At 41.0% G+C, this 25631-nt stretch overlaps 1 protein-coding gene across 1 annotated transcript; it reads right to left on the bottom strand.

The window, feature by feature from the left end:
- Positions 1 to 547: 547 nt before the first annotated feature.
- Positions 548 to 24849, bottom strand: LOC118783584 (ubiquitin-like protein 3). Its single transcript, XM_036537522.1, has 5 exons — positions 24239 to 24849; positions 5385 to 5493; positions 3984 to 4070; positions 1923 to 2000; positions 548 to 1557 (listed from the first exon to the last, which is right to left on the bottom strand). Exons 1-5 carry the CDS (start codon positions 24263 to 24265, stop codon positions 1505 to 1507), a joined length of 354 nt encoding a protein of 117 aa, XP_036393415.1. The 5' UTR covers positions 24266 to 24849; the 3' UTR covers positions 548 to 1504.
- Between the last annotated feature and the right edge of the window lie 782 nt (positions 24850 to 25631).

The raw sequence follows: 25631 nt of genomic DNA, 5'->3' as shown, positions 1-25631 counted from the left end.
AGCAATAACCACATAATAAGTGATTATATTAAATTACTGGATGAGCAGTTAAAAGAAAAACAAAAATTAAGGAAATAAAATAAAGCAACAAGAGTTAATTGTTATGGTGTGCCATTTCCGGGACAAGATGATGTCATTGTGTGAAGGTTTCAGCTGCTGATACACTATCTACAGAGACCATCCTACACTAAACACCAATATATTTCAGTAATATCTTCTGTCATGGATGTATGTACGTCTGCAGATAAGATTCCTTTTTAAATATATTCTACACATTTTCTTAAGAACTCCATTCCCTCTGGGAAAGTATTAAAAAAAAAATGAAACTTTTTTTTACAGATTAAGATGAAAGAGTTCATGCTTCGGTGTCGTGCAAATTGATTAAGCCAAAATAAAATATATATATATAGACAGATTCTTCAAAAAGGAAAAAAATCTCAGTTCACCTCCTCTGGCTTGGATTGCAGGCACTAATATCAGCAATACTCTTAAAAAGGGAAAGGAAGTGTAGAAGATATCTATGTTTGTTTTTTTTTTTTTTTTTTTTAAACGAAGGTGTGATGATAACCATTCTGCACAGTGGTACAAAACACTGGGCGATTAAGGTACAGTACGCATACTGACTGTCAAAACACAGTCACAACGCAATGGACAGAAATGCTATGGACATTTGTTTGGTGTTCTTTAACACGCAATGAAGACTACAGTGACATAATAAAGTCTAAGGCTAGGATATGCACCAGTGGCATTACTGTTGGAATTAGACCATAATTTACACTTTTGGAATGCAAATGGAAAAAAGTCAAATCCTTGTTGATTGTATTCAGACTATAGGCACATTGATAATTGGTCTTATAATGCTCAAAATATTGATAGTAGCAAAGCTTAGAAGCGTAATTCTGTCAGTGGATAAATGATCCATTATGGAGCACAGGAGGGTTGAGTATGTAACACCAGAGCCCCTTAACTTCAGACCACACGCACTGTATCACCAAAAGGTTTAGTGATGGAATATGTGGTAAAATTCAACCCAGCCTAACTTCTGTGTTATCCAAGTCATCCACCTTCAACATGTACAGAAGACCTAAATCTCTGAAAAAAAAGAACTACAGGATTAACAAGATCGTCAGGTAATGTACAAGCCTCTTCAATGGAGTTCAACAAATATATTCCTGTTTATGAAGACTTCAGAGAAACCGTAATCATTACACTGTGCAATAAGCAAAAATACTGCCCTTCTCATGTGCAAACTGTCTGCTCTACCAGGGTCAACACAATGTTTAAATGCAACAGTCAACCTGCATTCAAGGTTAATAAGAAGGAAGTCCGATACTGAGGTATGAAACGTAAAAATATGATGATCCAGTTCAGAGCAACATTTTTTCAGGCTTCTTAAAAACAAACTGCTTCTACTGGTCCTCAAAGCAAAGTTAAGTGTCTGTTTCAGCAGCATGAAAGACAAAGACTATATTACATCATGGTTAGAGGAGATAACTTGATGTATTTACAGGATCACACAGCAGTTGCTTTCTCCGGTCTTTTCGCGGTTCCTCTGACCTGTAGGAGAACACAGAGTCAGAGATGAGATGGCTGTACAGAACTGTCTGTAGATCAACAAAAGATCAAAGCATGCTCACAGCATTGTTCAAAAAGCATAGCCGCGCACTCGCGAACACACCCACACACATACATTTATGACTGACAACCATTATCCAGCAAAACTTCACATTCAACAGAGAATAAACATGTGCAACCTAAATTATTCAGCATGTTTACATTCAAAAAAATGGAGTGACTACACATTAATGGTTAAATGCACCTCACTGCTCTTGCTGAAACAAACAGAACAGACTATAAAGATTCCATGAATAAATCTTTATGAGCGCATACCAGAAAAAAAGAATATGAAATCACAGAGTTACCTTGAGAATTTGGCTCTGGCAATGTCTCTCTGGCAACTAAATGCATCACTGTAGTCTTGCCAAGGGGAAGTTTTAGTGCTGTAGGCAGCAGACATAGACTTATTTTAGTATTACAGGGCAAACCATACAAATATATTTGGACCACAGCAATGACATTTTCAGTAAACTGGCAGCCACTTCTATCACAAACTACTGTAAGCTCGTAATAGTCCACTAAACTATTGCTCAACTTACACGGCTTTTCAGATGATTATATAAGCCAAATAATATTCTCATAAACTTGCTTTGTTGAGAAATACTGTTGAGCTTTATGTGTGGTTCTGTACTGCTAACAGCTTTATAGATACAAGTTCAACTTTAGTCCATATACCCTAATATTAGCAAGAAAACTGGTCTGTCAACACTGGCTGTGTCTGACCGATTTTAGACAGTATATGTTACCCACGTGACTGTGTTCCCAAACTCAAAACATGTTTACTCTTTCTCCATTCACACGTTCTTAATCTATATATGAAAAACCAAAGGTGGCAGTGTTTTTGGTGGTTTATGAATATAGTCACTGAATAAGGTCAGTTGTCCATGAGATCATATGATTAATTTAACCTCACATATCAATCAAGTCCTTTGTGATTTTTTTTTTTTTTTTTTTACAGCCAACAACACTGAGGAGTCTATCTCTACGCAGTTTTGCCTGGAATAAAACTGAGGTTCCCATATCACATGCGCAGCTTGGACTTTCACGTGAATAATGGGAAAAAAAAGATGCCGTTACTATAAGGGGGTTATGTCATTCCTGATGACCTCCATTTTTTCAAATGGGTCGAAACTTCAGTCTTTCAAGTTTGCAACCACACTGGCAGTCCAGATAAAGCGGCCAGCTCATCAGCCAATAAGGAACAAGGCTGGAAGTGTACCTTGGACACAGCCAGGCACCATAAACGCCTCCAAAAAGCTGCTCAAAATACTGCCCATAGCAACAATGTGCAGATTTATTACACCATTTGGTTTTACGCCCAACTACTGTTTGTTTTTTGAAGAATATTCATACTGAAGTGGCAGGGTGAATCTTTTTTTTTTCTTCTTGCCTGGAGGAGCATGAAACCACATTTAAAGACCTTGGCTCTTTGACACTGCCCCAGAGATATGACTCCTCTGGATCCTCCGATGAACAGTAGAAGTTGGTGTGTTGTTTCTCATGGTTCTTGATCTTCATTTAACAAAGCACTGTTTGTCATACAGGTGTGACAGTGCGTAAATATATATGTAAGAAGCACAGGCAGAATGGGATTGTTGTGTTTTTTTTTTTAAACCATCTGAGATCATGAACCTCGTGGCTCCCTGTAAGTAATTAACTATTATCTGTCCCAGCTTCCATTTATAGCCAGGACTCTCTTTACCACTTCCTGGTTATCTCAGAACTTGCTGAAGTTCTACGATCTGGGAGCACAGAGTCTGGCTTCCAATGGCAAGTTCCAGAATCTAGGAACACAGAGTCCAGCCTCCACTGGGCAGTTCTAGAATCAAGAGGGCAGAGTCAGGTCTCCATTGGAAAGGTCCTGGAGATGACCTGGCTTTCATCATCCAAAACAAACCCAACCTGTGTAACAACTAATCACTAAAGTGTCTTCCTATTGCCCACGCATTTCCTGTCTCACGTATGCATCTCTTCTAAGATGGCACGGGGCCACTCTGCTTGGACTGCCCTCTATTATCAGGGCAACTACTCATTACTCCTTTAAGCTTCACTTTGGCTTGGATGCAAGTTTACACCCATCTCAATATGCACTTACGGCAGTGCTTCTCTTTCCTGCTCAGAGCGTATTAGGTAACCCTGCTCTATTTCCTGCCCACGTGTGCTGCCTGTGGAATTTCTCAGTGTTCCAGGAGCTGCATTGAAATGCACATAAGGGTGGTGCTAACAGTAAATAAAACCTATGCAAACCATCGGCTTTCGTTTCACCCCTGTACGGTCACATGACTTGGCGAATGTGGTGCTCAGAGAACAGCCCCATCCCTGGGGGGGGGGGGGGGGGGGGGGGCGGGGCGATGAACAGGACACACCTCCTAGCGTCACGTTGCCGTGCAGGAACCTCCCCTGGTAGATAAGCCTCAGGATGTTGGGGCTGCTGACCTGCTCTGCGTCCCAGTCTGTGGAGATGGAAAAACACAGGAGGCTCACTGCACCACAGCCGCACCCGCGCAGTAGAATTCCACGCATCACGCACCTGCCTCCATTCTGAATTCCAATTCTAAACAGGCTCTGCCTATCATTATCAGCGGAAACAATCAGCTCTAAAGGATCACTCCACTCACAATCTATAATTAAGTATGTCATGTATTATGTATCATATATTTCAAATTCTGAATGGAGTGGTTCTGCATAAAGGGAGAGTCAAAGTATCATGGATCTTATCTATTTAATAATTTGTAAATTATTCAGTGTCTCTATGAACAAAATTTTGGGTGATGGGAGAACTGATCAAACTACATTATAATCCAACGCTGACATGTGTTGACAGCCTTCTTGTGGGAAGCAAAGGAGGCATTTTATTTTACAAAAACATATCTTTATTCAGTTTCCCACATGTGCCTGACACTGTAAGACAGTTCTCAGCATTGTGGACCAACAGGCACCCCTACATGGCAAGCTCACTGCAGTGATATTTCACAATTACAGTAACGTCAGAGTTACATTTATAATGACAGGCCATAATGCAGGGGAAAGTGATGGACAAGAACTGAATAGCTCAGCTGTGTTGCCCGCTTCTGTCTGCCCATGTTCAACAACAAGGCTTCAAAAGAGCCAGGAAATGACCAAGCCCAGAGAGCTGCTACTCTGATGGGAAGCATTCTGATCAGCTCCCCTTCTCACCACAAGAGAATGAAGGCCGCGTGGCTCTATACTCCCAGACAGACCTGTAGTACAGAAGTTATTTCACAGCCTGGAAAGCGTTGCCCTATTTCAGTCTGACCTCCTACATCAAAGATGATACTCAGGACTCAGCCTCAGCTCACTGCTTATCTGCAGTAGGATAATGTTTCTGAGCTGTGGTCCAATCACAAAGGCTAAATTTCACCCATTTCTGCCCAGAGGAAGGTGTAACTGAAAGGACAATAATCTTGTGTAAAATAATAACAGTGGGGAGAAGGTGACCAAATGGTAACAGCATGACCTTGGCCAGACAAAGGTGTCTTGACATGTTATGTCTGTGGAGCAACAAGGTACAACTGATCTCTGCCTCAGGAATTTTAGATTTAAAACGGCTTGCTGAAACCTGTTCAAAGCAGAATGGAGGGGAATTTAATCTAATTAATCTAATTAATTGAATCTAATTTTACCTAAATTTGAGTAATTAAACAACAAGTATGACCTTTTTCCACAAACTCATGATAATGTGCAAGATGCAAGATCCAGTCGACAAAAATGATCTGTGTATGAATCGTAAAAATTTGTTCACTCACCCATTGGCCAGTTATCATACACATGTTTGGCGATGTCGGCAGCAGAGTCATTGGGAGAGAACAGGAACTCTTTTGTCTTTCCACTCACCAAGATCAGCCTCAAGTTTATCTGAAACACAATAATGAGAGCAGACATGGTCAGACCTAAGGCTGCTGTTATCACATACAAGGCCAGTTTAGAGGAAAGACAGAATTTTCCCCCATGTGTTACTCCGAGAATTTCAGAAAAATGAGCCAAGGGTGACAACATCACTTGGGGGGACATATGCTTTTTTGATGCCATAGCAATTCATTTCTTTTAATTCGCATGTCAGCATCTTTAATGTTACGTCTAGCCTTGAAGTACAGAGAAGAAACATACACACACACACACACATAATGACACTCTTCAGCCTCCTCGAGTCTCCTAAATCAAGTGAAGTGTAATTATTTTTAATCTGTTTTGGATATCCATATGGATCAGCCTCAGTGCCAGTGAGGAAAAGAGCAACCCTCAGGGGGACCACTTAAGAAAGTGATTACAGTGCACTCCAGGCAAGGAAAACAAAGCCTTAAGTGCACATACTGTAACTGGAAAGAGCTCTCCGCGCCGCCCACTCCTTCTGTTTCGCTGCCAACGCTTCTATTTATCCAGTTTCACACAAGGTCCACGCTGAAGCCCTTCATGTTTATTCAAATCAGATTCGCAGAAAGCCTCAGAGAGGATGCTGGGATTGAAGGTCAGGGCGAGAGACCACGTCGTTGGCGTGAGGGCTCTCCTTCACTCGGGGCATGAAACACTGTGTCCAGCGGAGCCAAAAATTACAGCAATTTCATTCAGACGGTCGATAAACGGTAAACCACTCACTGTGCTTTCATAAGGCACTTTACTGTTGGGCATGAATGTGAATCGCAGCCGGTTCGCCAACAAGGCCTCCATTAATGTCTCTGTGGTCTAACAGTCTGCTTTTGTACTTCTTAAGTATATAGAAATTGTACAAAACTGCTTTGATTTCCAACTGAGCAGGCATGGAACACATGTGGCCCTTTCATGCACACAGTAGCTTATCGTATCTTGTTGAATAAGGACTGAAGCAGAAAAACATACAAATGGTTCTAATACCAGTCTGCTGGACAAAGCACAACCCCTCTTCATATAGATTACAGCCATAGGGAAAGTAGGACAGGGAGAGACACTGCCTCCTGTTTCCAACTCTAGGGTAGCACTGTCTCAGAGAATCTTTTTATCAAACACAGTAACCCTCACAGACACATACCCTCTATTCTCTCCTCTGTCCCCCTCCCTCTCGTTCTCTATATTTACACAGTGATCAATCGATTTATATATCGCGACGGCTATATCACCCAACCCTAGTTTTCACTCTTAATGATCAAGATGCTGACCTTGACCTGCAGCATTTCAACCACAAATCAACCCTCACAGACGCATACCCTCTCTTCTCTCCTCTCTCTCCCCCTCCCTCTCGCTCTCTCACATACACACCTCTCTCTCTCTCTCCTTCCTTTCTTCAAGGCAAGTTTCGCCCTCTTCTCCATCACTCTGAATATAAATGAGTCTTCGCTTTGAGGCAGAGTAAAGGGAATCAATTCAATTATCATTTCACTGCGTAAACAAACCAGGAGCAGGCGGCCACATCAATGCCGGGGGGGAAGAAAAAAAAAAAAAACCAAACACAAAATAAGACGGGACGCTAATCTTAGCATAGCATGCTGTGCACGCAAATGGAAAAGATGACATCTGGTGGGAAAGCACTTAGGATTTGCACAGGAAGGAACCTCTTCAAGGACACATGAAAACCTGGGAGGAACCCATTAGCACATGGTTTTCACTCTTAATGATCAAGATGCTGACCTTGAGCTGCATCATTTCAAGCACAAATCACATGTGATTTAAGCACATAGGTACAAATGTTTAAATCATGCACACACATAAAGCGGTACACCACATGTCTAACGGATGTGTTCTTTTTATGCAAACAGAATTAAAAAATACAGTATTACAATTTAACATTAGAATAGTATTAAACCAGTTGACCTACATGACTCCATGTTCAGATGACCCAATATGATGATAATATAATACATTATATTAAACCAAACTATGTAGCGTTGACATTTACACAGTGCAATGTTAACTTCACTCCCAGATGTAAATTGTGAATACCGTATTTGCTGTGTCACAGTATGTGGTCGCAATGTGTTGTGTGTTCTTTTTTCAAAGGAATGCTGAGCAGTCTCAAAACCAAATGTGCAATTTTAGTACATTACAGTGAATGTTATGGAGTAATTATGGTTACTGTATTTTCTCCAATAAACATCTACCCAGCACAATTAAACTCCTCAGAGACCAACATTCAATGAGCTTTTCTTATCCCGAGCCATTTGACATGTATAATCATGCCAATGGTTGTTTGTTGCTTTGTTTTATTGTTATTATCACTTGGCCTGTTTTTCGGTTCATTTATCCCTGTCATTATGCTCTCAAAATCTGAAAATGAAATTTCAGTACGACTAACGTTACTTCATAATGTTACTTTGGTCTGCATCCTTTTTAGGTAAGCTTCAGGTATTCTTCAATGTTTGTATTTTCCAGAGCAATCACAGGGACTGCTCATAGAAACGGCCCATCTGAAATGCCACAGGCCAGTAGTCTGCAATAGCATTTACAGCTTGTCAACACTGAGGTGCCCATGCAAGACAAGTCTCCAATGCACACGCTGCAGGATTTAAAAAGCCAGCTTTGTGCTCTGAAACTGTCAGCGGGAAAGTTAAAAGAAATGTGATCCAAAGAGATGTAACACTCTACTGGGTGACATAAATGTTCCGAAATTCCTTATCTTGCAACTGCAGAACAGAAGAGCTTGGATTAGTGTAACACAATATGCAAGTATACAGAGAAAAAGACTGAAAGTGAAAATGAATGAATAATTGTGACAGATGGATTGTCTTGTTTTTTTATTACCTCCAAAATCTGGAAATCCAATTAGCAATTCATAAATAATTTTAATTTAGAAAGTTAGCAAATTAGTCAAACGATTGGTCCATTGTGAATACACACAACTAATTTCTTTGCAGAAGAGGAGAGACTTGTGACTGTGATATGGCACACTGCAACCGTGATACGGAGGAGATGCGAGTTTCTTCCACAAAAATGCCAGCTTGCATGCTGCTGCAAAAACACCACCGAACAATCGCACAGATGGAACATTTTACCATATGGCACAGTTCGCTAGATCTTAATAACAGATTTATTTTCATGTTTTAAGTAAATAGGCATGTATGTTACGAAATGAATAATGTGGCTGTTCTTTTTCACAGCAATTAAGAAGCACCTTTGGAAAAAAAACAAAGCAGAACTGTCGATTCAGAGGGCAGCCAGATCAAATGCCCATCTGCCGCATGTCTTCTTCTCCGTTTTCCTCCGCAACGCCTACTTAAAATACAACACAGACCCGGTGTCACGGGGCTCTGAAAATGCAATGCATTCCTCGTCTGTTATAGCTCAAGGTGTGAAAATTTGCGGAATACAGATGGGTTTCTCCGCAGGTTCTCTCTGATGTGTGACAGTTGGGTGAGATCTGCGGCAGGGGGAGAGTAGTTTGATGTGCTCAGCCAGCCACTCGCCAGCCCTGGCACATCTCCTCTCAAACAGTCGCCACCTCCCACCAGACACCCAGACAAAAGGGTGCGTTAAAATGTGACTATGAGTGCAAACCCCAGAATATCTGATGATCAATTCTTCCGCTTTGCTGCATATGGAGCAAAACCATTCACAACCCACGGCAGGATTCAAGAATAACACCCACCAGCCCACAAATGTGGGCATGTTTTCTCTTTGGCAGCCGGGTCAAACTCACTCTGGCTGGTGATTTTGAGTCAAAAATGGAAAAAAAAAAAGATCATTGCCTAGAATGTCTGTCAAAAACCCTTGTAAACTGTAAGATGCCCAGGTACGTGCCCCTTTCCATCTGGTTTCTACTGTTTTTTTTTTTAGTACAAATCAATTGTTGTAAAACCTAACGTCGGTCATCTGTATACAATCTCCGGTTGCCCAACCACCATATGAGATGGAGAGAATGGCAAGAATTTTCCTAGAATTGTCATAGTCTGTTTTCTTTTTAAAAAGATAATAGTCTATCAGTAACATTCTAAGACTGTGTACAGGTCATTAGTATTTTCAGTCCCTTTAGCTGTCCATGCCTAAAGGAAGATGTCTGGGTATATGATAGCTGCAGCTGTGCCCACTTATACTGTCTCTGGTGAGTAACAGACAAGCTGGAATCTGATCTTTGTGAGGGGTGAGACGAAAAGAGTTCAGTCTGTTCTCAGTAGCACAATTATAACTTTTTCTTATTGAAATAATCCATCCAACATATAGATGGTTTTAGAAAATGCAAAGATTAGCCAACTGCCAGAATATTCAAGCTGATAACGAATACCAATATCATCATACTTTTCTCCTAATTAGACCGGGGATATTTGAAGTTCTTGAGGATTTTGATTCAGTCTCTTGAAGACCTCAGCTCTTATAATGAGGCTTAAGACTTGCAGACCTCAGAAATGTATAATAATTGCTATGCTAATTTTCTGAAAATCGATGGCAAAAACGGATTTGCATACAGTATATGACCCCTAGCAATATGACGAGTGAGGGCAAGTCTTAATCACGACAAAGAACAAGGAAAAGTATTGCAAGGTTGTAACTTTTTGCAAAATTAAATTCACAATAAATTCACTTCACCATTTTTCCAATGGATGTTGGATAATTTCAGCACCCGCCTCCTCAAACACACACACACACACACACACACACATTCCCAAAGTGTACCACCTACCATGGTTATGCATGGCAGCCATTTTTTACCAGAACACTCAAACAACATCAGTTGTGTTGGGCAGAGAGTAAATTACATAGCCAAGGTACTAACATATTGCCAAATGACCAGGAAGAGTCTGAACTGTAAAGGCCAAGCTTTTAAAGCCTGTTTTTATTTGTCCAGAACTGTATGTTTCAATTGATACCAAAGATAATAAAGCTCAGAAGGAAAAATTAATTATTTTGTAACAAGCAAAATACTGCAACCCTAATCTCGACAACCTAAGATCCCAGTTTTAAATACATCCTTGTACAAGCAATATTGACCTGATCCACTAGAGCGTCTAAACATTCCTTACACCATTAACATTTAACAGCTAGACAGCCATTAATAGTTAACCAAACACCAAAATATCTGTTACCATCTCTAGACTACTCTGTGTAACACTGTCCCCAGGGGACAGCCAAAGACACATACACTCTCACACCTCTGTCCTTCCTTAGATGGAAAAAGGATGGGAAATCACAGTGCTGTAAGTCTTAATTTCACCCTGTTATGTGTCAAGTCGCACGTCCAATTATTCACCAGCTGTGCACAGCAGCCACGATGCATCCTGTCCTGAATCCAGTCATCTGAGGCTTAAGTATTCCCATTTTCACCCAGCAGCAAAAGCGGCCTTCAAATGATCTCCAACAACAACAAAAAAAAAAAAAAAACGGTGCTTACAGGCTACATGTGCGCATGTGTTAATGTTACCAATCCAAAAGTCTGCATTTTTTGACCATAATCAGCAATTGCTTGTATGTTTTTTTTCTTAGCATACCCAGAGGTTTGTGACAGTTAGTGTCATTTAGCCTGGGCTATGTGGGGTTGTAAAACCTGTAAACGCTGACAAAGTTTGCTCAGACACATGCTGAAGTGCATATACAAAGTATGACCTTGGCTGAGCTTTTGTTTGGTTTTCACTGTCAGACTTTTCAACAGAATCACTCAACGTCCTGCAGCAATTTGATTATCATAAAGTTATATAATATGGAGTCCAGTGATCCCGAGTACTGTACAATGTGCGTTCTGAGAATTGTAGTTCAAAACAAAAACAACCTCACTTGAGGTAGCAAAATTTCAGTTTTTTGCCAATGTGAAATCAAAGGGTATACCTTGTTTTATATCTAAGGGTCAAAATCAAATTACAAATTTGAAAGGCCTCATGATTTAAGCCTCGTCTTTCAGCAGTGATGAGGACAGAACAAGAAATCCCTACTCCAGGCTAATTGGCCTACGTATCAACAATGGTGAAAATTATACTGAGAAAAAAATAACCATTTCCTGCATCTCTCTGCTCTGTACTGAAGTCCCAGAAACATTACCTTGTTTTTGTGCATGCAAGGCTGTTGTGAATTACCATAATGAAATGTAATGTAACATGACAAATGCACTCCTGAGGGGTGAGGCTGAATTTATTGGGAGCTGCTGTTAAATTACAACCCAATTCCGACTAAAACTGCTGCACTGCAATGTTCTTACAGAATAAGCCATTGTGTTCTGGGACGAAATCCAATTTAGGTGGGAAATCTAGGATTAGGTTTGCTGATGAAACTCTAATCAGGCTCCAGTGCTCTTGAAAAAAATATTTTAAAATGAAAAACATCTCTCTGAACACTGAAGATACTTCTTTCTTCAGTATCTCAAACCCAGAAAGATTCATATAGTATTCCCTGCAGCAACTACAGATATGAAAAAGCAACAGAAACACCAACAGAAAACAATTTACTAACCAGAATACATAGAATAGTGGGTGAAAATATGATCATGGCCTGTCTGAGGAAACCTTTCCATTCCAGTATTAAGGGGCAGCTAGGATAATGAAAACACTATTACATATAATTCAGAATTTAGTATATTCTTCACGCTAAATCCTTTTTTCACCTAATTTGGAACTGCTAATTGTACTACACAACCCTCGCCTCTCCACAACATCCTCCATGCTGAGCGCTGAGATGAGACAAAAGCAATCCTCCGATACGCTCGTAAGCCCCCAACGACTATCTTCACACGAGAAATTACACAGCACACAACAGTGGAGTCAGTGATGGGAGGAGGGGCGCAGCTCCGCTAACGGCACCCGAGTGAGGTCCCTCACGAGTCTCACGAGGGTTCGACAGTGGCGAGAAAAGGGGACGCTGACTGACGAAACTCACTCTACCTCAACAGAACAGAAGCAATGGTGTTCTGCCACTACGCTCTCTTGCTCTCCTTCAGGGAAAGAAACAGCTAAAACTCAAACCTGGGAAACTCAAGCTGCACAGAACAAGCACTTTATCCACTCAGGAGCCACTCAGGAGCATCAAAGATATGTGCTTATCATGCAGACCAGCACAGGCTAATGGCATTCATATTGTGTTCATCCTTTCAAAGGGTTTTGTTTTTAATCTGAACAGGAAAGAATTCCTAGCACTCGCATCTGGCTTCAAATTAAAATTATAGGTAATACAACCTGACCTGTCTGTGAAGCTCATACTGTCCCAAAACATGGAGATCTGTCTGCAGAGTGGACCAGACACAGAAACACACACACACACACACTCCATGCACAAACCCAGACCACCTTGCCACAACCTTCAAAACCGCCATCACAGCACGACCACAGGGATTCCACGGGTATCCACAGATCAATAGGCCGTTGCATGTTACAGCTTCATTTGAAGACATGAAGGCTTCAGTTCAGCCATGATTTCTATGTCTTTTTGTGATGTACATGTAGGATACATAAGCAGTGCCCTGAGATGACCGAGTTATGTTCCTCAGAGACCTCCTCTTCCTCTCACACAGTTCTATGCAGCATAATGTCCCGTCCCCATCACAGTCAAAAAGTACTGCGTGGGCCTTCACTCAGACAGGTGAACCATGCAATTGCAATGTGAGGAACAGGAAAAGAATGGCCTGTGAATTGCACATTCAGACTTGTTCACAAAAAAAAAAGGCTCTTGTGCTGAGGTTTACCAATAGGCAAAGAACTCAGCCAATTCTGTCAGCTGCAGTCACCTGATACACCTCCTTCCTCAACCACCTGATTGCACTGCAGCCATTAAAGTGTCAAACACATTGTACGGCAAAATTGTGAAGCTGCAGTACCTGTCACACTGCGCTACCTGAAAACAGCTGGAACTGTAGGAGGCACTACACCAATTCTAAAATCTGGGCATCTAAGCTGTGTCAGAGCCTCAATGTTGTTGCAATGTCTCCTCAAGTTAATGACCTTGTCCCATGCAAACTACAGTCATCTGAACAAATAAAAGTTTACATAATTTCCAAAGAGGCCTAGGGTGAGATTGCCATCATCTATGCATAACTTTTTTTTAGATAAAAATTAATACAGGATACGGAGAGTGAGCACAAAGCTCTAGGCCTCAAGGTGAGAGGATAAACAGGTAGTCAGTTTACAAGGAGATTTTGAGATCAGCGAATATTTTAGTGGAAAATACCAAGAAATATCTCACTGGAAACAGCTGATAACAAATTAATTATACGTTTCAGACAGTCAGTGCTGGCTGTGGGGAAAAAACTTCTATAATTGGGGACAGAACTGCAGTATAGTCCTGGCTTTGCAAATCACAAGGTACTCAAACTCTTCCACTGCTGACACATTCAGAGACAACCATCAGCATTCCCACAAGACAGGCTGATATTTGCAGGGTGTTCTGGGAAGGAAAGCGAGAAAATTATTTCCTCCATAAGAGGCTAGTAAGAACGTTCCCCTATTGACCTAACCCGGGCTGACACTACACTGCCGCGTGGTGACAGAAGGTAGAAGGCTGATGGTGAGTGATGGTGGCTCCTTCACCCTCAACAAGATCAATTAAAATAAACTGTACCAGGCAGTGTTTTCTGCTCACTAATTTTCCCAGGATGTAATTGCAGAAGTATGGAAAACCTGATTGATGGTACAAATTACAAGGGGGTCCCGTATGTAATAACAATGTAAACATGATTCATTTCAAAGTCATCTGTGCTCTCTCTCTCTCTCGCTCTCGCTCTCCCTCCCTCGTGCTCTCTCAGATGCTTAATCGAGAAGGAATAATTGCATAATTTGAGACCGTCCATAGCAGAAAGGAGGCTTTTATTCCCTCTGCTCTTAGTGACTTCAGACACTGATGAAAGGCCTGAAATAGGGCCTGGCTGAGAACGAGACACACAGGCACTCTCTGCTGGGAAGAAGAGCGGCGTGTGCGTGTTCCACACTGGATGGACAATAATATACAGCCCTGGGAAAGCACAGAGACTGTGGGAGGCCCACGACTCTTATGCACTACCGACCTCAGGGCTCCACCAGGTCCACCGCGTGGGCGGTGAGTCTCACATCCACACATTGTCCCTCTCCTTCCCATTTTGTATGATGAAAGATGAGCTCTGTTTAAACTTGAAAAGGTTGTATGTGTGGGGTGGGTGGGGGTGGCTTGTTTTTTATTTCCCTGGAACTAGGATTTTTTTTTTTTTTTACATCCCCTTTATGAATCTTTAAACATCAGCTGCATTACCGTAAAACTACCAATTAGTAGCCTGGGCATGTTCGGTACAAAAAAAACCCTTGTTCCTTTTCACGGTGCTTATTGGAGCCAAATGTTTACAGTATCAGTTTGTGAAGAGAGAGCTCCCTTTAACCTCACTAAAACTGTACATATTGTAACTAACAAGCAAGATGAAAAAAATTAAGTAATAATCACAATTTATAAAACACCAGCTAATGTGTCTACAGAGAATAATAAGAAAGAGGGATCACTCACCTGTTCATCCAAAAAGAAGACAGAATACACTTTGGTCATTTAGACAGACAAGAGTGAGTAAAAATTTATCAGTTTGTTTGAGAAACAGTCAGTGCTGTAACAAAAAAAAACACAGCAACAAGCTCACGAAATCCAATTTCTGACAGGGGATTGATGACCACAGAGCTAACATTTTTCAGCCAACTTTAAGACATTTGGCCCAAGTTAGCCGGCTATTTATGTTACTTAGCTAAGCAATACACAGAGATAACACTACCATTTCTGATGGAGAAGGCAGCTAGCACAGGCTGTTCATTAGCAAGTAGAGGAGAGATTAACTACAATTGCAGACACTGCAGCAGTCTTGGTCTGAACAGTTCGTTCTTCACGTTCTCAGAGCGAATTTCTAAATCAGCTGTCATCCGTAGTCTAGGCTGTGTGTTTTCCAGGGCATCTTTATCAAAGATAATTTGCAGACCCTGACCTACGATACCATCGTTGGGTCTGTATGTGTCCACCTTAAGGCACAACAGGGTTTTGCATTATACTGAATAAGCACACACCCAGGCCATAGGCCCATGTGTTACACTGTAATAATGCACAGTTAGAACCCATACTCAGCTAATCGGGAAAGCAATTTCTCAACCAGTTTTATAACTGGCAGTTATACGAGACCGGCTCTTATTGGAAACAAGCATCTAAAGGACGTTCTAATGATCACCGTTTTTCATAGATTAAATTACACTGTATATTCTGTGAATAATTCCACAAGGGGTATTTTATTGTTCTGTGCTTGGACTGTGGTATCAAATACTGATATTAGAGGAATATTCGAGGAATTGGTTTAATATAACAATGCATAGAGGGCCATTACACAGTGCTTATCTTATATTAGAGACCACTGTGCTGCCTGGGCACATTCCTTTGTCCTGAAAGACTTCCTCTTGATTTCAAATGGAAGACACTTGTTTTATGAGCCGGCTGCTTTCCATTTCCTCCTCAGATGGACTCATATTTTAATATTCCAGCCATGGGCTACAGCTGAAACAATGTTGCTGAACAGTACATCGATCAACCGTTAAGACCCGCTCAAAATGGATGACGGGTCTGCCCGGAGGGGTGGGGGGGGGGGGGGGGGGGGGGGGGGAGAAAACAATGGCTTCACCAGATCATTAAAGCAAGAAAGCGCCGGTGTTTAAATAATTCAGGCGATTCTTTCCACTATCGAAGTAATGAAAGAGGACATTTTCCCTTTTCAATTCAATTGACCTCGGGTTCGATTAACCTGTAAAGAGTGAAGACGGGGGAAATTATTTACAGTGCGAGTCTGAGGATCCGCACGTGCCGCAGTGTCTGAATGGAGTCTGACGGGCTAGAGAAGCGGGAGGGGCGGCCACAAAGCCGGCTGAGCCCGCACAAATGAGCGAGGGGTCTATCAGGGTCACAGCCCCAGGGAGACGGAGTGAGCTCCTGATTAATAAGGAAACACTGGCGTTTCCTCAGCCCCCCACGTTGCGAGGGACGGGGGTGGGGGGGGGTGTTGGCGCTCTTAAAAAGGGGTTTAAAAAGCTGGATCACGGCACCTTCACCCCCCCTGAGGGAGCCTCAATGGAGCCGTAAAGATCCTATGGGCTCAAAGGGAGGAGGGGAGGGGGAGGGGGCACATCAAAATACAGCTCTGATAATGCATTGAGACTAACGTGGCCACTTTACAAGCGCTTGTCTGGAGAGGAGACAATCTCAGACAAGCGATTATAGCATTTTATTATCCCTCTCTGTCAGATATCGCTCTCTTTTTCACCTGATTTTGCTCTCTCTTTCTCTCTCTCTCTCTCTCTCTCTCTCTTTCAAAAGCAGAACCAAACACCTCTTTCCCTGAAATCACCACACGCGCGCATTCTGTTTACCAAAGGGAGACGTTCGGAGAGAGAGACGGGGGCGGAGAGAGAGGGGGGCTTAGGGGACATGTGGCCGAGTTCTGACAAACTGAAATATTGTGGAAGTACCAGATGGCGTTGGGAAATTTTCAGGGCCGTTTCTTTCATCTGCTGCCCTCTTTCCTGCACTGTGACTTTTAAGTTGAGCACATTTGTCCAAAACATGCACTCCTCCACAGACCTCCGTGTTTGTTGGCTTTTTCAGTGCAAATCCAATTTACATTACTTATGCCCTCAGTAGATATCCTTTTCGAGACCATCTTATATTTTTCACACTTTCCATTTATTCATATAGATATTTAAAACATTCAAGTGACCTTAAAAGTTGTATCTTCCATGTCAAACTCTAAAATGCTAAATTGGTTTGCTGACTTCTGCACTTTCGACCTGCTCATCAGTCCAGTTTCCAGCTAGAAAATGCACACAGGCAAACATATCAAGGAAGCAGATATTATGACATATCTCTAGGTATGAATCTCTGTATGCCAACAGCGCACTACTGACTTTATTTTATCACCCTCTATAATTTCAAACCTGGATTGCTTCTCTCCTTCATCCACCTTGATAGGGGGCACAGCAGTAGTCCTGCCGAGTCCCTCTCTGTCTTCAAGAAATATCTGAAGACACAGCTCTTCCGTTCTCACCTGACCACCTGAAACACTACCACCTAACAGAATTTCTCATGCCTCAAAACTGTTTCCCTATTAAAAAAAGTAACCTAATGGTTTAATGCACTCGTTACCTCTACTAGCTAGCTTGTACCTTGTCTGGCCAACCACTGAAACCTGGTCATGCAGCGCTTCTAATATTGTTGGCTCCTTATGGTTTTTTGCTTGTGTTGTACTCTGACTCACCCGTAAGTTGCCAAATGAATCAATGTAAATGTAAATGTCAACTAAAGTGGCAACAGAAAAAAAAGCTTATAAATAGATGACAAAAGGGACAGAGGTCTGTCCACAACCAAAACTCTTCAGCAATGAGAAAGTCTGTCTCAAGCCCTATTTTACATGAAAAGGCAAAACATTTCAGACAGAGAAAGCTGTAGCACCTAGAGGAGACAACAAAGGTTTCAAGCGCACAGGGTTAAACATTCCACTAGTGAAGCAAGCTCAGGAATTGTTTTCTATGGGGAAAGCATTCCTACCTAGTACACAACAACGGATGTGGGTATTGGCTAAACAATTTGTATGCACAAAGCAATACACCAATATGAAAGTACTCCCATGCACGAAGCGCTGTTTTGTTCGTAAATATTCTCAAAATAAAGAATATTCTTAAAAGAACGACACCACTGGGGGGGGGGGGTTAAACACACAAGTCCCGGTTTGAGCAATGGCTTGCTAGGGTGTAATGGCAGCAGTTTTAGGTTAATATTCATGGGCATCGTGGGGCGCATGACGAATGTGTGCGTGACAGCGTGAACACAAAAGGGTGCACTACAGTCACGATTAAGCGTGATGGGCCCTTTACAGTTTTTTTTTTTTGGTACAATTCATCTCCATCTGCTCAGTGTGCATCTAACAATACTCCTTGCAGGGTCTCTGCAGAGAGGAGTGTGGGTGACTCCCGCTCCAAACCCAATCCCATTTCCAAATAAAGCCAGCTCGGTTGTGAGGCTTCCAACGGAGAAGCTGGGATAACCGGGACCACAATGGGGACAATGTGAATGGGGAAGGATCTCTGGTGTCTGGGCCACCCCTGCTGTGCCACCCTAAAATTAATATCGCTTTACGCAGCAAGATCAAGCCTGATTTACAAGAAGACATGCCACCAACAAAATGGGCAAGTCAAAAGTGGACGGGAGTCAAACTGGCTCCTGAGTAATACTTTTGTTCAGTCACCTCTCAGAATATCTCAGGTCATCAGTATATAGCCTATAAATATGAATCATTCCAATTCATAACCAATGTTTCAGACAGAGAGTTATCCTTTTTCACCAGTACCTGATTCCTTAAATGATGTGTATATTTAACAGGTATTGGATGCAGCACTGTTTAATCTTACACTGATGGTCTCTGAAGTATTACTGTTTTAACCATCACATACATGGACTTAAAATCCATTAAAATCCATTAAACAGTCTTTCAACATTGTCCTGTTATGTTTTTTGGGGAAAAAAGAGTAACCTGGGTAATAACAAAAAAGCATTATCCTCGAAGTCCCAGAGAAATTCTAGCAGAAAGCCAAGCCTGACCCATTAAAGAGCGCCTGGGGAACAATAAGTCTGAGTGAACAAAACCTTCACTGTCCGAGAAAAGGTGACGTGGAACAGAAACAATAAAACAGCAGACCACTTCCCATACCAAAAGTGTCATTTAGTGACATGTCCCAATATATGCTGCACCAAGAAATCAAATACAAGGAGTACATTTTTATGTGTAAAAATATATGCTACATAGACTATATTTTGTTGCAATCGTATATGCATAAAAATGTAATTGTGCATATGTACAATACACACTTCTGCAATATATTCTACAATGCATGCTTAAAAGGATTTCATTCATGCAAGTGGCAGTAATTTTTATGTATTTGTCATATTTTTGGTACCTTTTAGCCCATTTCAACATGTTCTTTCTGAAGGGGCACCATCTCATTTTAGCAATTGCACAGGGTATGATCTGGTACAAAATTAAACTTGCCAGATTGTCAGAAACTATAGAGAGAGACAGGTAGACAGATTGTTCTCCTAGAACTGGGTTTTTGGGCCACATGTGTGGTGATCATAACTAATTTAGGAAAAAGCTAAATGACTTACATTTTTTTTTTCAGGTCCAATTTATCCAAAGTGCTGTCTCACAAATTAGGTGACTGATGGTTTATAAGCCATTGGAAAGGTTCAGACACAGACTTGTGACTGGATGCATTTGTCCTCCGATTCCTCTCGAAGATCACAGGATGCAGAGCTCTCCTTTCTTCTCACCTCTTGCTACTAGCATACACTTTACTTGAGGTGTGGTTATGAGGGTATTTACAGTGAAAAGTGCCACATAACATTCTCATCAAGAAAGAGAAGACATTCTCTACATAACCTCTTTAGATGGGCGTTTGGACAGAGCCAAGGGGAGATGCACATTCTGAAACTATCAGCAGCACTGTCAAAACAATGTGCCTCTGAGTAGAGGAGAAATCATCCATCTGCACAATAATGCCCGAGAAGCAGTCGGTTGTGAAGCATGAAGCACCTGATGTGGGTCACCAAGGAGCACACACTTTATGACGTATGTAAGTCTAATTGGTACCTAACAAAAAACATGCAGCCGGTAATATAAGCCTTGCAATTACAAACTCTTGCATTATACCTTTCCACAACACACTGATGGGAAATAAATGAGAAGACATGCAACTCTAAAGCTTTTAAATCCAAAACCTATTTATTTGTTTAACTGGCAGTGAAAGATCAAAGATTCTCTCATTTGCATGGAACACTGATGTGAGAAACCTGTTCAGGGCTCCATCAGTTAGACGCCTTTCCCATGGCTTGCTCTTTTGATTATGAAAATAAGATAATCAAATATGAAAAACGTGCCATTTTCAATGACAATTTACAGCATTCCTGTGTTTTATATACGATCTGTGACTTGTTCCCTTCCCCCAGCTCAACATTTCCCAGCTGTTCTGGGACCACCCACCGACATGCTGACGTCTAGATTCCTGCTTCTCTTCTGGGGGCTCGCAACGCTGGGTAAGAAGAAAAAAAAAAAAGCAAGAGCTGGGATCTTTGTTTTAAAGAGGCTGATTCTAACAGAGATGTTTACTGAAATTATTAGTCGTGAAATGTATCCTTCTGGCTGCAGTTTCCCTGCTGAATTGCCCCTTAAGGGAACAATCTTATTCCCATCTTTATTGAACTTTGATGAGAATTTTGCAAAAGTGCTCCCTTGTTCCACGGCTGCTGCGGTTGCAGGGAAGTCAGCAATTTCTGACATCGACCCAGAACCTGTGTCTCTTCTGCAACAAAACGTCATAGATTCAAACGACTGTGTAGTACTCAACTCTGAATAAAACACAGTACACAGATTGGCAGATAACAGTGGTTGGAAATATGACTGATCTTGTTCATTTTGTTTGCATTTATAATTCCACACGGGCCTAATGAACTTTACTTTGAAATTTAAGAAATAAGTGTGTATGACGTGATTAAATTTCCCCAGCTTAAGTCATCACAGACTTGAATACAGACCTGACATTTTCATAGATGTAATTCCTTTTTATAGAATTCTGTTGCTATTATAACAGTGACCATGGCTGGCTTGTATATGATAGGGTTGAATAAACCATTTGAAGAGACTCACCACTATAAGCACAGTTCAATTATGTAACCAATTAAGTTCAATCATGTACATAATAAATTAGGGCTTCTTTTTAATTTTTTTCCCTGCTTTTACCACCTGACTTCATTAATTTGCTTCCCCCTAAGTAGCACTTAAACGGCGCAGCCTATTTTAACAATTGAGAAAGAAGAAAAATAAACTGCTACAGCTAGCAAATGCCTATGTGTATTATTCCTTCAGAAGGCAGCTATTATACAGTAGGGTGCAAATTACTGGAATAGACTGAGGACATCATATTTTGTTCATTTAAAATACAGTTCAAAGTGGTAACACCTAGATGTGGCTTCTCCTTTTTATGACTGCTGTGTACTTAGCACACTGAAGCAGCATTTTCAGCTCGTGTCCATCCTCTGTATTAGTAAGTAATTTTGCGTTTGTAGCACAGGAAACTCTGAGGTACGCGGGCGGCCAGAATTCAGAAGGTAAACAGGAAGAGCGCCGCTCCAGAAGAGCGAGGCTGAACAATGGCTGACCACCTATTCATCGTTTCACGTGTGAGACAATGTAACATGCAACCCAATGAAAGACTGGAGGTGGTATAAATATTTTAGCACTCTTGGTGGCGGAGACGAATAGAGCAAAAGGGAAGGGAGCATCATTCCTTCTTTTTCAACACAACACAAAACATGGAGATAATGTTCTGTCTCAATATATGGGCCTGTCACAGGAACATGGGCCTCCAATCCTTTTGTGTAGACAAGAGGGTTACACTAACCTGGCTGTACCTGGACTGTAGAACACTGGATTTGAACACAACCACAGTTTTACATCAATTGCGACATGGAAATGGCAAACACCATATTGGCGCTTTTACCAAGGTCCTTAACTTATCAATGCAAGTCATTAATCAAGTAATAAGCGATATCAATCTACAGCCTGACTGTCATTAACAATTTGTTATGCATGCAAGCAAGGATACTTTAATACATAAACAGAAATAAGTAACAAAACATTCATTAGTGCAGGGCAATGACAACTAACTAGTACTTCTGGCTTCTGATCATCTGGACATTGCTTGTTCACCAGTTTGCTACATAGTTGATCTGATTGCTAAACTAGATTTTAGTTTTCTTTTTTTTTTAGCTAGCTCTGCATTCAAGATGACATATTTTCATACATTAAAAAACACAATCCAGTTATAAGCAGTTAGATAAAACACTAGCGTACAGTACTAGTAAAACAAGTAACTAGTGTGATGTTCATGTTGGATATCTGATCTGATCATAGCTAGTAATTAGTTTTCACTCTGCAGCAGACTATTCATCTTCTTTACCTTCAATCCACTGTAATTATTACCATGTAATTACTGCCACACACACACATACACACACGTGCACACACGCACACATACACATGTGAGATATTTTGTTCGATTTACACTCAACACATTCTACTCTACCTTGCCTTTGTGGTCAAAGCAGCACTTTTCAGCTAGTACTAATTGAATTCCATGAATGATGAGTGCTCTTGGGGCAGTGGGCCAGAAGGCATACCCTTTCTGTTCTCTGAGACAGTACACAATCTTGTCTTTTGCAACGCACCTGTTAGCAGTGAGTAAACAGAGTAATATGCATTCATTAAAGTTTCTAATTCCATCAAAACACTTCAAAGTATTTTCTCCTTGTATGAGGATGCATGACAAATATATAAATATACGTCACTAATACTTTCAGAACACATAGGCCCTTTCTCCCTCTCCAAGCTGCTCTGGAGAGACATGCTTATGTGACATGAACGCCCCTCAAAAGGGCCTCTGCAGAACCCCAAAGCCACCCATGAGATCATACATGCATGCCCAACAGCTTTTTTGGCCAGTTCCACAAATGAGCTTCAACTCAATTCCTCCTCCAGAAACCTTCATTTAAATTTCATACGCAGTCAATCTCACAATTATTAGCTTGCTATTTTAAAAGTTTATTTTTAGTTCAACGTATAAAATTATGACAGTAGCTCATTTAACAGTTATGCCTGTATGTGATTTTCGTCCTTTCTGTCTCTTCATTTTGCTGTAGCTGTATTTCAAATTTTATATAGCTACAATACCGCTTATGTGTCAGAACACACTGTTCGTTTTTGTTAGAGCTGGCATATAAAAAAGTTTTCAAGTGTAGCAACTGACAGTTTCAGTAGGTGGCGCTACTTTCTAATTGAATTGAATTTATAATTACGTTCCTTTCACGGTGTTCAAATGAATAAAAATCCCAAAGATATCGATCCAGTTTCAATTTCGATCTCCCTGATCACATTTTGATTTGAAACTGAACACCGCATCTTTATATTTGGGATAGACTCCCAACCAACGACGAAATCTTATCGTTATCCAGTTAATGTATTCTGTCGTGCTCATCTAAAAGGTGACGGATGCATACAAATAGACGATCTAGTCCTTGGAGAATTCTCTATCAGGTACCCTCTCACTTCCGAGCATGCAAGCAAGTGGAGCTCATCTACCACACCGGAATGGCTTATCAGTCGGAAGCACCATCCGTTCTCCATCGATTTCCACGACAGGAACTCTCTGAATACCTTTCTTGCGTTTCAGTATTATACATACAGTTATGATCGAAACAACCAAAAGCTATGGGACCTAGGTAGCTATTGTTCAGCATCATGCTGCTATGCGTAAAAAAATTAAATATTGTTCATTAATGTATATAATACCTCCATGTGATTCACGTTGTGAAATCCTGTGCACTTCCTATATTTCAGGCGTTCAACATGATACATTAACGTTATAGATGTCCAGTCTAATAATGCTTGAGAGTGTATTTTCAAGTCCTTGTTTCAACATAACGTAGGCTACCTTCTGCAGTAGTTACATCTAACTGGCAAAAGGAAAGACTCATTTTTACCGCAACCAAGAACACCGGTGACATTGGTTACATGTTGCTAACAATTCGCTAACGTTACAAAGCAAAGTGTCAAGTTTACCAGTGATATATAGGCAAAGTAAAAACGCGCTGCGATACAGCGGGCTACGTTTAACAAAAACAGTTGCATTCTTACCATATCGGATGGAATATTACTTGTCATCGTTGACTGTTATCCTTTGGTGCGTGACCTTCCAGGAGAAAATGGCAATCTTGCTTCTTCTTTTTCTGAAACAGTTCTTTAGCTAACTAGCAGCCAGCTAGCTAGCTAGCTAGAAATTCAGCAACGTTATTCGACAATCGCCAGCGAACATCCAAAAAATGTCCAGTTGTCGTTATTACTCCGTCCTCGGTACCAACAAGGGTAGATGTAGTAGTGCTAGAAATGTTTCCTTGCATTACACATTTCTTTGGCTTTCATTTAATGATGAAAACAACGAAAACTGTATTCTTAAATTAATCAGAAGTCACTCCTTCCACACCAAAAAAGAAAAATACTGTATTTTTTTAAAAGACTGGTGCTTATCTACGCCATAGGAAAACGGAACAGAAGATCCAGTAAACTTGCATAAAATCCGCAGTTTCTTTGAAGGTGCGCCACAAACACCAGTTCCCCTTAGCTGCGTCGGTGGTCCCAACACCTCTTTGCCATACCCTTGAAAGCAGAGTTTATTTTGTCATCTGTTTCACAAATTATATCCTCATCTGCTCCGTCCCCCCTGTCATCCTGTCTCAAACAAAAATGGCGTCGGCTCAGTGGAAAAAAAAAATCAAAAGGGGAAACCTTGGTTCGAGTTGGGAAAAAAAAAACATTATGTCATTTGATATGTAAATCAGTTCGCTCCGTAGGAGTTTAAGGGGTGGAGAGTTTGGGGATTTGCCTTTTTCACGAATGGACACTGTTTTGGTTTAGCCAATAGTTAAAGTAGAAATTTAACTCGTTAGTTAGTTAGCTTGCTAGGTTACTGCTACACAGCTGGCAACATTAGAAATATGCGAGTAATCTATCGCGCTTGCTAGGTAGATAGAAATGTTTATATCGGGAGTTGTGTATTTTGCGCAGGTAATTAAGTTTGATCAGTATCACAAGAATAAGTCTAGTATTCATCGGAAAAAATAATTTGACCGTTGCTCTTATAGGTGAATTAGTAGCTACATTTTTTTTTTTTTTTTTGCAAAGGGAGAGAGATAATTGTCAGTGTATAATAGTTAACTATTCAGCTATGATTCAAATAGACGGCAGTCTCAATGGAGTTTGAAAATTCACGCTATAGTAAAATATTGGATACATTATCGTTTGTTTATGCATCGGTTCAAGTAAACATTATAGTTTTAAACAGAGACTACTAAATTATCCAAAAGTTTTTTTTTTTTTTAATTTCCTTGGATGTTTCAGTAGCGACGCATAAGCTGTTATTCGGCCACAACAAAAAGGGAAATTTTGATTACCAGAGAAGCACCTAAAATGACTCGTAAAGTTTACTATTGACTCAAACCTTCTAGCAGCACATCGACGGGTCAGACAGATG

The sequence above is a fragment of the Megalops cyprinoides genome, chromosome 9, assembly GCF_013368585.1.
Source record: "Megalops cyprinoides isolate fMegCyp1 chromosome 9, fMegCyp1.pri, whole genome shotgun sequence".
Taxonomy (NCBI): Eukaryota; Metazoa; Chordata; class Actinopteri; order Elopiformes; family Megalopidae; genus Megalops; species Megalops cyprinoides.
This window is presented reverse-complemented; position numbering and strand designations above follow the sequence as displayed.